This window comes from Bos grunniens, chromosome 3 (genome assembly GCF_055505025.1).
Source record: "Bos grunniens cultivar Pamir isolate PY7600 chromosome 3, Bosgru_T2T1.0, whole genome shotgun sequence".
Classification (NCBI taxonomy): domain Eukaryota; kingdom Metazoa; phylum Chordata; class Mammalia; order Artiodactyla; family Bovidae; genus Bos; species Bos grunniens.
Window position 1 is genome coordinate 72,717,198 of NC_141167.1, and position 17,183 is coordinate 72,734,380.

General features: G+C 44.9%; 1 protein-coding gene across 33 annotated transcripts in view; it reads left to right on the forward strand.

Moving 5' to 3' along the window:
- Nucleotides 1-17,183, forward strand: part of SLC44A3 (solute carrier family 44 member 3) — an 87,008-nt gene that overhangs the window by 54,578 nt on the left and 15,247 nt on the right. For 18 of the 33 annotated variants that reach the window (XM_086391316.1, XM_086391313.1, XM_086391319.1 and 15 more), the window contains 2 exons: nt 1,997-2,153; nt 5,928-6,014. In XM_086391316.1, the coding sequence (XP_086247442.1) occupies nt 1,997-2,153; nt 5,928-6,014 (244 nt within the window). Of the gene's footprint in view, nt 1-523; nt 841-1,996; nt 2,154-5,927; nt 6,015-6,297; nt 7,308-17,183 lie in introns of those variants that run through there. The other 15 variants (XM_086391328.1, XM_086391322.1, XM_086391321.1 and 12 more) reach the window with 7 other exon arrangements.

Consider the following 17,183-nt stretch of genomic DNA (forward strand, 5'->3'; position numbering starts at 1 on the left):
GGGCCTTCCTAGTGCCATTACCCACAGAACCCAGCGAAAGGTGCCCAGCATGCAGTACTCCCTGTAGACAGAAGCGGAAGCCCACCAGGAGACTGTGGCATCCTCATAAGCCCATCACTGAGCTGCTCAGTAATGTCCCTCGCGGCACTGTGGTCCCAAACTCCAGTTCTCAAAATGTGGTGAAGTATTAGTTTAAGCTTCACTAGGTGTAACCAAAGCCTTTTCCTGAAGGCAGGTTTTGCTGCTTGTGAAGAGATGAAGGCCCCAGGGACATGCACAGCAGAGAAGGGGTGACAGGGTAATATAACCTTTGAATGTGGATAAGAGTCTAGGGCAGGAAGATGGTGTCTCCGAGAGCCCCCAATGATTGACCCTTTCCTGTAAGGTGGTATTTAGTTCTTAGGGTGGGGTGTTGAGTGAGTTCTGGCTCCACAGGCTGGCCTGGTTTGTGAGCTGGCCCTCTTTTCAGATTTTCTCTCCCAAGTGGTAAGTCAGCTTCTGGAACATCTACATCTTCTTCCAGCCAAGCCCAAAAGCGTCTGGAGCCATCACCGGGATGTGACACGGATGAGCGCCATCCAGACAGTGCAGACACCACCCTGCCTTAAGTGGTCAATTCCATCCCTGTGAAACCTCAGAAAACGGATGCCTAAGCCCAAACTTCAGTACCTGGAGGACCAGCCCTTGAGGCCTGTGAATCACTTGTTTCCGTATCAGATGGAGAGCAAGCACTGCCCTCGTCTGCCTGCATCCCTGCTTGAGAACCAGTCAGTTCTAAGGCACATGGATCTCCTCAATGGGAAAGTAAACAGTCTTCCTCTTAAAAAAAAAAAAAAAAAAGGACCGAGGAAAGGGAAAAAAAATGTGTCAGATTTTCTTGGCTGTGCTACTTTTCTAGTTTATCAGATCTAAGTGAATTCATATCAGCAATAGCTTCCCTGGCATTTCCTATTTTCAACAATATTGAGTTGAAACACACATCGCCCTTTTTGTGGGACGACTGGATTGCAGCTACTCTGCTCCCAATATTACTTTCATGTTCTCTCTTCCTTCCTGGATGATTTAAATAACAGCAAAATGTGGCCATTGCCAGCTCTTGAAACATTTCTGGCTGCATTCCTTTTCCTCCCTGAAAACCTAGGCTCTGGTCAAAACCTTAATTCATAGTGACTTATTAGCAACCAGAGCGAGCTGTAGAATAATCCATTATGAAGAAAGCAAGCCTCCCTTGGAGCTTCTCGGAAAGGGCCTCACTTTCTAGAACTGGCCTCAGTGGGCCAGGGGAGGGGTGACATCAGCCCTCAGGCCTTTGTTTTATCTTTCAGGTGTGGGGGAGGGGGAAGAAAGATGTGCCCATTCTGTTCTTTTTCACTTTTTTTCCCTGCCTGTGAAACTGACTTTCGCATTCTTGAGAGCTGTGTCATGACAAGTCCCGTAAATGATTCACAGTGAGGTGACCTTTACAGAACGGAGGAGAAATCAGCTGGGTTTCAGGAGCTGGGGAAGCCAGAACTCTTCCTCCCTCTGCTGTGAGCCGGATACTCTGGCTGCCAATCCTGGTCATGTGATGTGGTAGTGATTTTCATCACCAAGCTAATACTGGCAATATTTACAGATGAAAGTGTGTAATTTAAACCTAGGGGATTATTATATAATTAAACTTCTGAAACTGAAAATGGGATCAATACCCAATTTAATGGATTGGTGGAGGTGGTTAGGTGTTGTAAAGAGGAAAACTTGTTCACCTCATCAGAATGTTTTAAAATTTTCTCTTCTTTGTTTGTAACATTGAATACCACCAGAAATATTTCTTAACTTAGTCCAAGAAATAATTTAACCTTAGCTAGCAAGGAGTATAAAAATTTTGCCAAATGCAGATGGCGTCACTGCTTTCTAAATTGTTAGTACCGTAGATGATTTGAACCAGAGACAAGTTTTTTTGTTTCTTTCTAAATAGTGTTTTTTAAAATGCTGTCTTTTTTTCTCCTGTTCCCAGAAATAAAAGTGACCCTCCTGATCGCCCGATCCTTTCATCTCTCTCCATTCTTTTCTGCTACCATCAGGGAACAGTTGTCAAAGGGTCATTTTTAATCACTGTGGTGAGGATTCCAAGAGCCGTTCTCATGTACGTGTATAACACTCTGAAAGAGAAGGTAAGGCAACACGTTAAAACAGAGTGTGCTCTGTGTTTGGGTCACAGAAAAGTGAATCACTGGAGAATTGCACTGGGTCCCAGGACAGGAATGTGACCTGTGCCAGGGGCCATTCAGAAAGCTCCAATGGGCTTCAGGTCCCATCCGCACCCCACCCCCAGCAACCTTCCTGTCCAGCTCCCTGTTTTGTTTAAGTTTGTTGGGTTTTCTCCAACATGGTGGCACAGGTGGTGTAGGGAGGACATAGTTCTTAGCTTGCTGGGTTTTCTTCCTATTTAAATGCTGAACAAATGGGAGAAATTCTTAAGATGAAATTTAAGCAAGGTTTTATGGATATTTATCATGCTTTTTTAAAGAAAGAAAAATATACCGTAAGATGAGGAGATTTCCCCAGCTTCTGTGTCTCCTGGAGGGTGTCAGGGGAAGTTAGTTGCATGTGCCTGTGTGCGCGTTCATGCTTAATAGTGAGAAACGGGCAAGCTGACCTAAATCTCAGCTCAAAAGACAGAAAACTGTGGGGCTTTTGTGCCTGGGGGTTTTTCTTCTCCCTGGTTTTAATTTCCATGCACATTTGGTTATGAATGCCAGTGGAAACCAAAACACCAGGAAAACAGCTGTTCTCGTGGTATTTCTGGCCTGCCAAATAAGGAAAGGTTGGATTTTTCCCAACTTTTCTGTTCTCACACAATGTTAGTTTCCCCACCCCCCCATCCCCACCTCTGTGTTGGTGACTTGGTCAGAGTTTGATAGAGTCCAGCCATTTGGGCATAGGTATGTGCTTTTAGTAAACGGGGAAAGTTTTACATGTGGATTCGTAATGATACTTTAGAATTGTTTTTGTTTGCTCTTTTGAGCAGAAATCTGAATTGTTGAAGATTTCGATCAGTCAGTGTTAGTTGCTCAGCTGTATTCGATTCTTTGTGACCCCATGGACAGTAGCCTGTCAGGCTCCTCTGTCCATGTTCTCCAGGCAAGAATATTGGAGTGGATTGCCATTTCCTTCTCCAGAGATTCTTCCCAACCCATGGATCAAACCCAGGTATCCTGCATTGCAGGCAGATTCTTTACCATCTGAGCCACCAGGGAAGCCCAATCAAGATTTAATTGTAAATCAAGATTTAAGATTAGTATATTAATTAAGAGCAGTTGATTGGCTTTCATATAAAATTATCTAGCTTCCTTACCTTGAAATGCACACTAAGCCATCACCCCGATCAGAGAGTATTTTCTGTTAAATATTGCTTAACTACGTGTTTGTGACTTAAAGAGACATTTCACCATCCAGGATAAATCTAGCTACTCTGGCTGTTGCATTTTGAAATCAATCCTTCAATTTTAGGAAACTTGGAGAAAGATTTCTTGAAGAACAGAGCAACTTTTTATTTCAGGTAGATTCATATAGTTTATATATATTAAATATATTCATATATGTATATCATGCTCTGCTTAGTCGCTCAGCATCTGCCTACAATGTGGGAGACCTGGGTTCAATCCCTGGGTCGGGAAGATCTCCTCAAGAAGGAAATGGCAACCCACTCCAGTATTCTTGCCTGGAAAATCCCATGGATGGAGGAGCCTGGTAGGCTACAGTCCATGGGGTTGCAGAGTTGGACACAACCAAGCGACTTCACTCACTCACTCATGGACTATAGCCCAACAGGCTCCTCTGTGTATGGGATTTCCCAGGCAAGAATACCAGAGTGGGTTGTCATTTCCTCCTCCAGGGGATCTTCCTAACCCAGGGATCAAACCTGCATCTCCTGTGGCTCCTGCATTGCAGGTGGATTCTTTACCTCTGAGCCATCAGGGAAGCCCTCATATATGTATATATGCATGTGTTATGGCATAAAGTGAAGAGGAACTCAAAAGCCTCTTGATGAAAGTGAAAGTGGAGAGTGAAAAAGTTGGCTTAAAGTTCAACATTCAGAAAACGAAGATCATGGCATCTGGTCCCATCACTTCATGGGAAATAGATGGGGAAACAGTGGAAACAGTGTCAGACTTTATTTTTGGGGGCTCCAAAATCACTGCAGATGGTGACTGCAGCCAGGAAATTAAAAGACGATTACTCCTTGGAAGGAAAGTTATGACCAACCTAGATAGCATATTCAAAAGCAAAGACATTACTTTGCCAACAAAGGTTCGTCTAGTCAAGGCTATGGTTTTTCCAGTGGTCATGTATGGATGTGAGAGTTGGACTGTGAAGAAGGCTGAGCACCGAAGAATTGATGCTTTTGAACTGTGGGGTTGGAGAAGACTCTTGAGAGTCCCTTGGACTGCAAGGAGATCCAACCAGTCCATTCTGAAGGAGATCAGCCCTGGGATTTCTTTGGAAGGAATGATGCTAAAGCTGAAACTCCAATACTTTGGCCACCTCATGCAAAGAGTTGACTCATTGGAAAAGACTCTGATGCTGGGAGGGATTGGGGGCAAGAGGAGAAGGGGACGACAGAGGAGGAGATGGCTGGATGGCATCACTGACTCGATGGATGTGAGTCTGGGTGAACTCTGGGAGTTGGTAATGGACAGGGAGGCCTAGCGTGCTGCGATTCATGGGGTCACAAAGAGTCGGACACGACTGAGCGACTGATCTGATCTGATCTGATCTGATACATTAGTACTAGATAATCATAAGTTAATAAACATCAGGGAACTCACTGTACCCCCCAAAGCTAGGCACCTTAAACTCTTTGGGGAAACAGCTTCCATAAATCTAACCGTCAATGGGTCAGCCTCTCTGGCTGAAGTCTAAGAGGTTATTTCTCACTTCCTAGATCCCATAAGGACTAAGAGGTCAAACTCCCTTTTAGTGATGTCACGGTTGGAGAAATGTGTCCTTTCTTAGGTTAAAAAAAATAGTCTTCCTCAGCAGCCATACAGCCCCATACTGTATCTGCAGTATAAGCATTTCATACGGCCACTGTGAGATCCTTCTTACATTAAATGGCTCATTCACAACCATAGCCAGGCTGAAAAGGATGCAGGTCAGATTTCATCTAGTGGAATTAACACTGGGACAAGAAAATGTCTATATAAGGCTAAGTTGTCCCTGGGGTCCTAATAGAAAACTATTTCAGGATTGTTTTCAGGGATTCTCCCCCACCCCCACCCCAGTCTGGGCAGTAAGATACATTTAATCACCCCTTCCCCCAACAAGTTTTATTAATTCATCCATTCTTGAGTTATACACAAATTCAAGTTGTATTTCAAAGGACTAACTTATCCCCCAAAATTTAACCCTGAAAGTCTTAATATGGGATGTTTTTCCAAAAAATTAAACCTGATTTTTTTGTGTGTGTGGACACATAACTAGTATCTACAATGCATTAGTTTTATTGTCTGTGGGATGTGAATTTCACATGAATATAAACTATGGTTTGAAAAAGCAGAGTTTATGATTGAAGACACTTAGGAAAACATGAAGAAAGAGAGGTGTTTTTTTTTTTTTTTTTTTTTTACTAGAACCAAAAGGTCTGGTTCACCTTTGCTAGTAAAAACAGGCTAATCCATTTCCCTTTCTGCTGAACTCAACAGCACTCCTAACAGGTAAGCCCACAGAAGAGAACCCTTGCTCATCAGTATAGTAATGATAGTAATTAGTAGTAGCAGTAGCACATACAGAATAGAAGAACTTCTGTACCCATGAGAATTGCTGTGGTGCTTCTCCAGGTACACAGATCTCCAAGTAGGAACAGGGTGTGCTGGAAGACACTTCTGTTGGCCTCTTTCCTGTGCTGTTGGTGACACTGTTCCTTTCTTTCTGAACTGACCCAGCAGGACGGTGCCTTGTCCAGGTGCATGTCCCAGTGCTGCTGCTGCTGTTTCTGGTGTCTGGACAAGTGCTTGCGCCATCTCAACCAGGTACGTCTCCCGCGCCGGGGACATGGTGTGAGGGCCTGCCAGTGGGCACTGTCTCTTAGGCCAGGGGTTAGCCAGTTTTTCTGTAAAGGCCAGATTGTGTAAAAGTTTTCAGGTTTTGGGTCATTTGGGTCTTGGTCACAGCTACTCAGCTCTGGTGCCGCAGCAGAAAAGCAACCACAGACAGGATGTAACTGGATGGGCCTGAGTGCGTTCTAGCAGAACTTATGGGCGCTGAAATCTGAATTTTATTTTTTGTTTTTGCTCCCCTGTGTCTTTGTTGTAGTGCCAGGGCTTAGTTGCCCTGCAGCATGTGGGATCTTAGTTCCTTGACCAGGGATCAAACCCACATCCCCTGCATTGGAAGGTAGATTCTTAACTGCTGGATCACCAGGGAAGTGCCTGAAATCTGAATTTTATATTTTTTATGTGTCAAGACATATTCTCCTTATTTTTAATTTCTCCAACTTTTTAACAGAATTATTCTTAGCTCTGACCTGAGGGAAGCAGAGATGGATGGATGGATCTGGTTCCTTGGCTGTCATCTGCAGTCCTTTACCTTAGAACCTTAGGTCGTTAATACAAGTCTTCAAATTCTGAAAGAAATGTGTCTCTCTTTCAAAAAAAAAAAAAAGGAGGCTTTAGAAACTCTAATACATGCATATGTGTCAACTGAGAGCTAATTTTCAATGTCTTCTCCAAGAACTATAATTTTCCTGAAATAGGAAAAGGACTGCCTCCCTAATTTTTATATATTTCACCAGCCTTTCACTTTCAAGCTATAAATATTCCTTTAAAAATCAGAAAAATTATATACTGTGATTGTTTGAATTTCAGATTTTTTTCCTCCTGAGTCTTTCAAACCGGTGGAAAACTAGATATGTATTTTATTTTTCTGTTGATAATTTAGGAAATTTTAATAACCCTTAGTCAAATTTACACAAAGCAGTATTTTTGTAAGTCAGCAGGCTGTTTTATAATTTAAATGTTCACAGTACTCGCTTAGAAAAGTACTTCTTATTTTTGCCCCTCTTCCTAATAAATGTACCAGTAGAAGTAAAGGGACTAATTAGACCATCTATGTTTAATGTCTTATAAATGGTGTTAAGAATACCTTTCATTATTCGGGGGAGATTGTAGTCTTCTTCTAGTAAACCCTATATTTAAAGCTCTTCTTAAGACTCTTGGCATACATTTTAGAGTGTGTTTAGCTTTCACTTGGATCACATCAAGCAAGCATGTATAAAGCACAGTAAAATACTATTGCACCTTTTGGAATGGTAGGTCCCGTAGCAAGTCAAGCCAGACCCTGTGAATGTCTTGTCACAGTGTAATGTACAAGCCTGTCTCCCCTAGAACTCTGTGTACACATCCAGACACCAACTTATTCTATGAAGATGCTATTGAGATGCATTACAAATATTTACTGTGATAAAATACATATACATGAAAATCAAGCTAAGATACACATAGACGGACTAGAAAGACGAAAGCAGTGGAACCTTTGATATACCGATGTGTTGGCCACATGGTCCTTTAGGGCCCTAAAGCTGAGTTGCTGTTCCCTCACAGTGTTAGTAAATTCAGGTTCTTTCCATGTCCCTCTTTCACTGCTTCATAGACCCCCACCCTGGGGCTCTATGAATACTGCAGGGACCACCGCTTCAGGAGAGGAGAAAAATGGGTGAGGAGGAGGAAGGATGGGCTCTGGGCTCATATCAACATCACCACCTCCCGCCCCTGCCTTCCAACCAGAGCAGCTCCACTTTTATCTGGTTGAGGAGTGAGATTCCACTGAAGGTTTCATTTAAAGACAGGCTCTGCTGCTTGAACACACTTGAAAGCCACTGTCTCAAACTATGTCCTTGCTTGTTTTCTCTGCCCTCTTATCCTAAGGGATATACTTTCTGCATTCTGATGTTACAGCATCTTATATTAACCCTGTACCTTTACTTTTGGGATTTCAAAATGTTTCCAAAATCATAAGCAGTGTTAGTATTAATCGCAGTATAATTATTATAAATTGTTGAAATCCTTTTAACAGACGTACAATGGGGATGATTGTCCCTGAATCACAAAAAGACTCAGCTAGCCTCGAGGATCCAGCTCATGGTGAATCAGTGTTGCAAACAGGGATGGGTCTTTGAATTTTGATCTTGGTGCCAGTGATTGTGCCTGGGCCTAAACCAGCTGCCAGAGCAGGTTTTTTAAAAAAATATGTATACATATGTATTTTTTCCATTCACTTATTTGGCTATGGGATCTTCAATCTTTGTTGTGGCATGTGGGATCTTTAGTTGTGTTACTTGAACTGTTTAGTTATAGCACATGGGATCTGTATCCCCAACCAGGGGTGGAACCTAGGCCCCCTGAATTGGGAACTCAGAGTCTCAGCCCCTGGATCACAAGGGAAGTCCCTAGAGCAGCTTTAACGTGGGGTGACTCCTATAGGACTGGGCACTGCCAGGTGATGTGGGCACTGCTGGGATGTCTCAGGTTTAGGAGATTGAGAAAGAAGAGGAGGAAGAATAAAAGAGAAGAAGCAAAGCGAATACTGATGAGGAGGGAAAGGTCACCTGTTGTCCAAACAACTCCTGGAAAGCAGAGTGAAATAAAGATTTGTAGGGACTTCCCTAGCAGTCCAATGGTTTAGACTCTGTGCTTCCAATGCAGGGGGTACGGGTTTGATCCCTGATTGGGGAACCAAGATCCCATATGCCATGCAGCATGGTAAGAAAAAAAAAAAAAGATTTGTAAGAATAAAGATGATTGTTGTGGAGTCGTGGCCAGAGCTATTGTCGATCTTATTTGGCAGTGGACAAAGGAAAGGGAGCTTAAAGTGAGAGAAGGAGTTTAGATTAGCCTTTGAAAAATTTCCTGGCACTGGAATGAGTTACTAGGAAAAGATTTTCTCTGGAAATCCGATTTAAAAGAGTTGAGGCTTTTTTTTTTTTTAAATTTTGCTAGTTTTGTGCAGAAAGAGCCGGGAAATGCTAAAGGGGAATGAGATCCATTTGTTACCATCAGAACCCAGATGCTCTTCTTTACTTAACATCAAGGAGCGGGCTGTGTTTCAGCTTTGCTGCTTAAAAGCCTAATCCGTCTTCCACAGCCCTGGGAGGAAGCCTAGTGGCAGTTGCCGCATTTTGTTGATACCCAGCCTAAGAGTACGAGGTAATTCACCTGCAGGGTAGGGAATGAAATTCCACATCTCATCGTTTCTCATTACTTGCCTCTCTACATTGTAAATCCCAAGTGTGTGTACACGTCACACATTTATCTATCCAACATCTATTTATGCTGTATTCAAACCATTAAGGTGTAACAAGGAGGGGACTGTGATGAAACAGAGTCTATATAAAGCAAGTCAGGGCTTCAAGGAGCAGACAAACTAGTGTGGGGAATGGGGGTTCGGTGAGACACTTGCATGAGATATTTATATAACTGTATGTGCTGGAATGCGGAGAAGGCAATGGCGCCCCACTCGAGTACTCTTGCCTGGAAAATCCCGTGGACAGAGGAGCCTGGTGGGCTGCAGTCCATGGGGTTGCTAAGAGTCGGGCACGACTGAGTGACTTCCCTTTCACTTTTCACTTTCATGCACTGGAGAAGGAAATGGCAACCCACTCCAGTGTTCTTGCCTGGAGAATCCCAGGGACGGGGGAGCCTGATGGGCTGCCATCTATGGGGTCACACAGAGGCGGACACGACTGAAGCGACTTAGCAGCAGCAGCATGTGCTGGAATGAGGTCTTTGAAGTTCAGGAAAGGGAGTCTTGGTATGGGGAGGTGCTTTGACTTGATGATTAGGAGAGCTTGCACTGAAGAGGTAGGATTTGTCAGGCATGAGCATAGAGCATCACCGGAGGTCACAGCTGATAGCAACAACAGTAGCCATGGCTTCTTGGCACTCACGGGCTTCCCAGGTGGTGCAGTGGTAAAGAATCCACCTGCCAATACAGGAGATGCAAAAGACACGGGTTCAATCCCTGGTTTGGGAAGATACGCTGAAGTAGGACAGGACAACTGCTCCAGTATTCTTGCCTGGAAAATTCCATGGCAGGCTACAGTCCATGGGGTCACCAAGAGTCAGACATGACTGAGCACATAATACACGCACTTGACCCTCACTGTATGGCTAGTTGTGTGCTCAGCACTTTCCTGCAGTAGATCAATTGTGAGTTTTCACTGAAGCCCCCTGAGATAGTTATCTCCAACATAGAGATGAGGAAACCGAGGCTTAGAGAGGGCCTGTAGTTAGTTAGTGGCAGAACTAGGAGTTGAATCCATATCCATGTTGCCTCTGGGACCCAAGCCCTGAACACTGTGCATTTTAAAACAGCCAGAGAGGGAGTCACAGCCACTGCCTAGGGTGGGTCTCTTGAGCACCTGCTTGAGCCAGAGTCCAGACTGGCTGTGAAGCAAGGCTGATTTCAAGGCAGATTTTTGTGGAGGAGGACAGGAAAGGTATGGGAACAATGAAGAGGGTGAAGGCTGGATCAGGCAATTATAAACCCAGAAAAGGCCAGTCAGGGTGGTCTAAGCCCACCTCCTCCCCTCAGGCATGCCTGTGTCAGAGCTTCTGGGAGGCTGACTGGCCAGGCTGTTCTTAGAGTTTTTCAGATGAGATCCTGCAGCCTCCCCCTCCCTTCTAGCACTTTGCAGGAGCCCAACTGAGAAGGCCCCAAGTGGGACCTTGCAGGCTAGCCCATCAGCAGGAGGCCTGCCCTTATTCTTATGGTCCACACATGGTTCCCCATGGAAATGCCTTCCTGAGTGCACATCTTGTCCACGGAGGACACAGACATCTGAACTAGTGCTGATGGTGGCTTTAGATCAGTGTTCCTCTAGGTTTGACACCAACTGGCGGGCTCACTGGTTTTGGAACTCATCTTCCTGAGGGTTCCAAACTGGTTAAACGTTCCAGAATGTTCTCTCTTCAATTCTTATAGGCAAATGGTAGAATTTCATGGATTTTCATTTTCACGTTACAACTAAAGGCTTTTTACCAATCAGTAAAGTGCCTGGTATGTTTGCACATGCATGGTCGGTCACTCAGTTGTGTCCAGCTGTTTGGGACCCTATGGACCATAGCCCACCAGGCTCTTCTGTCTGTGAGATTTCCCAGGCAAGAATACTGGAGTGGATTAAGAAAAAAATAATGCTGGAGTGGGTTGCCATACCCTTCTTCAGGGGATCTTCCCAACCCAGGGATCAAACCCACATCTCCTGCATCTCCTGAATTGCAGGCAGATTCTTTGCTGTGGAACCACCTTAAAGCTTATTCAAGTGTGTCATTTGGGAATCAGAAGTGGTGTTTTACTTAATTTCCTGAGGTCTCAAATTCAGAATTCTATTGAGATGTCTGACTGCCAAAGTGAAGCCTGATGAGCATTCAAGGCTTGTGAGTGAGCCCAGGCAGAGATGGGATTTTGCAGACTGGGGAAGGAACCTTCACTGTGGGTACCACCAGAGTCCCCTTGGTGTGGCTGTGTTGTTCAACTACAGTCCTACTTGTCTTGTTTCCCACTTCATTTCTGGTGAGTATTGGCTGTTGTTTAATGCATTGTATGTTTATCATGTTGAGCATTGCCTTCCTTTTCAATTCTTTGCTCTTCCAGAAGAAGTGGGAATGGCTGTAGAAAGTGAGCTATGGGCTGAGGTCAAACAGGTTTGAAAACAATTTCCAACCTGTTTCCTGGAAGGAGCTCTTAAGTAAAGGCAGCCCCTGGCCAAGTATGGCAGCAGTTGGTTTCTGCCTTCTTGCTGGAACTTGGGTGAATCCCTCCACCTCACTGAGCTTCTGAAGAAGAAGAGAGTCAGTTTGAATGACCTGAGGTCCTCGTTGGGAGTGCTCAGCCTTGTCCTGGTGGCTTGCGGAGAGCTGGGGCACACAGGTACCATGTTAGCACATTGCAGCTGTGACACGCTTTGTGTGGAATGTGGGGCAGGTTGGAAAACCTGAACTGCGTGTCTTCCCATTGTGTCCAGAACAGCAGGATCATTTTCTTTTTTTTTTTTTTTTTTAATAATCTATACATAGGTAAACTGCAATTTGATTAAGTTTAAGGTAAGTATGCTATAGAAATCATTACGAATGCTGTGTGCTTAATCAATAATTCAACAGCAGATTCCAAAAGCTAAATTGCAAACACTTTCAAGAACGTCTGCAAGTTTAAGCAACAACCTAGAACAGTCCATTGTTCCTTATTTTTAATGTTCATTTGGCTGCCTGGGGTCTTGGTTGCAGCACGCAGTATCTTCGTTGACATCATTTGGGATCCTTAGTTGTAGCACATGGGGCTCAGTAGTTGTGGGGCACAGGCTCAGTTGCTCCGTGGCATGTGGAATCTTTCAGATCAGAGTTCAAACCTGTGTCCCCTTTTATTTATAGGTTTTTCGTCTTTTTCATAAGGCTTCACAAACCACTTGCCAATAGGTACAAAGTTCCGGTTCATTAAACACCGTTCCAACAGATTGTAAACTGCTTTGAAAAGCAAAGTTCGGCATTCATAGGAAAGTCCATTCTCCCACACTCCATCTTCCTCTTCTGATAAGTCATGGTGAATAAGGTCAGCAAAATTGGGGTCTTCACCCCACCAAAATATCCACAATTCTCTTCTTCCAGGTCTCTGATCACGCCGCCAAACACCAAGTACATCTGCCTTAAGGCAGCGACTAAAACTGCTCAAAATGGGGTCTTCCTCATTTGTTGTCCACTTGCAGCTCAGAGCAGAAAGGCCCTCTCAGCCCCGTCCTTCCTTCTCATGTTCCACTGTTCCTGGGCAGGCTGTCTTATGTGTCCTGGAGAGGCCTCAATGCTTGGTCTCCCCATGTCATTCTTTTCACATTCTGGCTGAAGTCTCCATCTCTTTTCTTTTTAATATTTATTTATTTACTTATTCAGCTGCACTGGGTCTTAGTTGCAGCATGTGGAATCTAGTTCCCTGACCAGTTCTAGAACCCAGGACCCCTGCATGGGAGCATGGAGTCCTAGCCACTGGACCACCAGGACAGTCCTGAATCTTTTTTTTTCATGTTGTTATTCTTATCTATAGTGAGGACTTACCCTGGGATCACAAAGGTGGGTGACGCTTTATGTTGCCTGGATCTCAAGCCTCCAGAATCTTGTCAAGTGGATTGAGGATGTGAGTGAACTGCTATCTTCATCCCCTTATGGCAGTTCTCCCAACACTGCTGCTGTAATGACAGCAACAAGTACATCCAACTGGTGACTGGATGCGGTAAAGTGCCAGTCACTTCAGTCATTCTCAACAGTGGAGGGTAGTGTCCAGAAGCTATTACTCCCCATTTCTACTGTGGGCCACTATGCAGGGTAGCTGGGTGAATCTTCTGCCGTATCTCCTGGTCAGTGACTTGAGAGGATGGAGTGACTCAGATCTGCTTTAATGCAGCCCATCAAGCTGCCAGCCCACTTTACTGTGACGTCTGTCTAGATATGAAATATCAAGAAATGCATGCAGAGATTATTGCCTCTTAGCATTTGACTGGAAATGCCCATAGCTTCCTGACTTCTGACTAACAAATATACTGGTCAGAAAAACTCCAGATAATCCTGTCGAATCCAATACGGAGAAAAACTTGCTGCTACTTGGCAAACATACACATCTCTCCCCTCCCTGCTTCATACCCCAGCCCACACTGCCTGCCACTGCTTGTCTTTCAGGGCACAGAAAGTTGGTCTTTGTCTTCTAAGGCTTTGTGGCAGACTTAACTCTGTAATACCCCAAAAACCTTCTCTCCCCCCGCCACCTCCCTTGAAGTTAGCTCAATTTCAAATGCTTCTCTTTCTCACAGTCCATCAAGAGTGAAGGCACTCTGTGACTTTTCTGTGTCTGGTTTTGGTTCATCCTTAGCCAGCTGGCAAACCTCCAGGGACTCCTCTCTACTCCCCAGAGCAGCATGTGCAGCTCAGAAAAGAAAAGTAATGAATATTGTGCAATTCCTCTGCGTTGATTATGAAAATGATGTAAAGGTTCTTAAGAGGACGTGGTTCTTGGGGTAATTGACATTGCCTCATCACAGAGCGTCCAGACAGCTGTCCTTTCCGTGACAGTGGCGGTTCCGAATCCTGCCACCCCCGCCGACTGGCTTAGAGCTATTCTGGGGTGGCCAGCTGACGGCGAGAGCCCTGGAGAGATTCCTCTGTGTGAGCATGGTGTAGAAGGAAACACACACGTGTGTCAATATGATCATTTACATTAAGGCCCATTTATAGATGATGGTAATCCTCACAGCCCAGCTGTTTTGTGCCAAATGCTACTGTTCTGACTTTAGATAGAAAGGAATTGAGACACCTATCTATCAGAGGCCCCAGACTGTCTGGGAGAAAACTGACTGTGTCCTCATGTTTCCTGGTGTGTGGCTCAGAACCTGCTGGGCTGAGGGCCCTGGCTTTATGTGGCTTCCTGGGGAGCAGCCTTGCTGGAGCCCGGCTCCCACCTGCCGTGGGTGTGTTGCAAGGCTCAGACATCAAGAGGGTGTGGCCCTAAAGCCTTCTGCCCCAAGTGGGCCTCAGCAGCCTCTCGTCCTCCTGGGGAAAGGCCCAGTACACAGTTGTCATCTGTCTTTCCTAACTTGAAATTCTTCTACCTTCTCAGAGAAGCAGTTACTGTTTGTTGAATGAAAGATGGCCTTATTGTAGGGAAGGAAGGGTGAGTTATGTAGGGGGCCCTCAGCTAATCAGAAAATGCTCCTGGGAGACAACTTTTGGGCTCCCTCCAAGGTATGCAGCAATTTCCCAGGTGGCTCAGTGGTAAAGAATCCACCTGACAATGCAGAAGACACGGGTTCTATCCCTGTGTCAGGAACATCCCCTGGAGGAGGAGATGGAAACTCACTCCAGTATTCTTGCCTGAAGAATTCCATGGATAGACAAGCCTGGCAGGCTACTATCCATGGAGTCACAAAGAATTAGACATGACTGAAATATCAATAACCTCAAATATGCAGATGACATCACCCTTATGGCAGAAAGTGAAGAGGAACTAAAAAGCCTCTTGATGAAAGTGAAAGACGAGAGTGAAAAAGTTGGCTTAAAGCTCAACATTCAGAAAATGAAGATCATGGCATCTGGTCCCATCACTTCATGGGAAATAGATGGGGAAACAGTGGAAACAGTGTCAGACTTTATTTTTTTGGGCTCCAAAATCATTGCAGATGGTGATTGCAGCCATGAAATTAAAAGACACTTACTCCTTGGAAGGAAAGTTATGACCAACCTAGATAGCATATTCAAAAGCAGAGACATTACTTTGCCAACAGAGGTCCGTCTAGTCAAGGCTATGGTTTTTCCTGTGGTCATGTATGGATGTGAGAGTTGGACTGTGAAGAAGGGTGAGTGCCGAAGAATTGATGCTTTTGAACTGTGGTGTTGGAGAAGACTCTTGAGAGTCCCTTGGTCAGCAAGGAGATCCAACTAGTCCATTCTGAAGGAGATCAGCCCTGGGATTTCTTTGGAAGGAATGATGCTAAAGCTGAAACTCCAGTACTTTGGCCACCTCATGCGAAGAGTTGACTCATTGGAAAAGACTCTGATGCTGGGAGGGATTGGGGGCAGGAGGAGAAGGGGAAGACAGGATGAGATGGCTGGATGGCATCACTGACTCGATGGACGTGAGTCTGAGTGAACTCCAGGAGTTGGTGATGGACAGGGAGGCCTGGCATGCTGCGATTCATGGGGTCGCAAAGAATCGGACATGACTGAGTGACTGAACTGAACTGAACTGAACTCACACACATGTGCACACACACACGTGCACATACAAGGTGTGCCGCTCCTCAAGACAGGAATACCTCCCACTTATCAGGCACTGTGTGTGCCAAGCACCAAGCTGTAACTGCTTCACATGTATTAACTTCCTTCATCCTCACAAATAATCCTATGAGAAAGGTACAATTATCACCCTTTTTCTTTTTCTAGTAGAAGATGACACTCAGATTCAGAGAGGTTAAGTAGCAACTTGCTCCAGGTTCAGTTCAGTTCAGTTCAGTCTCTCAGTCGTGTCCAACTCTTTCCTACCCCAAGGATGGCAGCACGCTACGCTTCCCTCTCCATCACCAACTCCTGGAGTTTACTCAGACTCATGTCCATTGAGTTGGTGATGCCATCCAACCATCTTATTCTCTGTCATCCCCTTCTCCTCCTGCCTTCAATCCTTCCCAGCATCAGGGTCTTTTCCAGTGAGTCAGTTCTTCACATCAGGTGGCCAAAGTATTGGAGTTTCAGCTTCAGCATCAGTCCTTCCGATGAATATTCAGGACTGATTTCCTTTAGGATGGACTGGTTGGATCTCCTAGCTGTCCAAGGGACTCTCAAGAGTCTTTTCCAACACAGCAGTTCAAAAGCATCAGTTCTTCGGCACTCAGCTTTCTTCACAGTCCAACTCTCGCATCCATACATGACTACTGGAAAAGCCATAGCTTTGACTAGACGGACCTTTGTTGGCAAAGTAATGTCTCTGCTTTTTAATAAGCTGTCTAGGTTGGTCGTAACTTTTCTTCCAAGGAGCAAGCGTTTTTAAATTTCATGGCTGCAGTCACCATCTGCAGAGATTTTAGAGCCCAAGAAAATAAAGTCTGTCACTGTTTCCACTGTTTCCCCATCTATTTGCCATGAAGTGATGGGACAAGATGCCATGATCTTAGTTTTCTGAATGTTGAGTTTTAAGCCAACTTTTTCACTCTCTGCTTTTTCACTTTGATCAAGAGGCTCCAGGTTACACAGAAGGAAAGTACGAGAGTTGAGTGTTAAGGTTTTGGGGACCTAATCAGTCACCCCCTCATCCTAATAAAGTTCTGAACAGAGAGATCCAAGAGACAGCAGATGAAGATTAAAAATACCACCTTGAATATCTAATGGCTGGGGGTGGAAAGTGCACTGTAAAAGCAGGTTATTAATGTTTCACCCTTGAGACAAAGAGACCAAACCATTCTCTCCCAGGTCCAGCCAACAGCGTACCCCAGCTCCTGAAGTCTCCCCTGTAAACTCAGTGGGTGAGCTGAGAAGGTGTGTTCCCAGGGTTAGGTGGATCCCAAAGTGCTGAGCCAGCCTGTGCTCTGCCCCTCCCTCCAAACTCTCAGGACATGTTGCCTTATTGTTCTTTGTCCCCTCCCATCATGGCATGTTCTAGGTATGCTGCAAATATGCTGA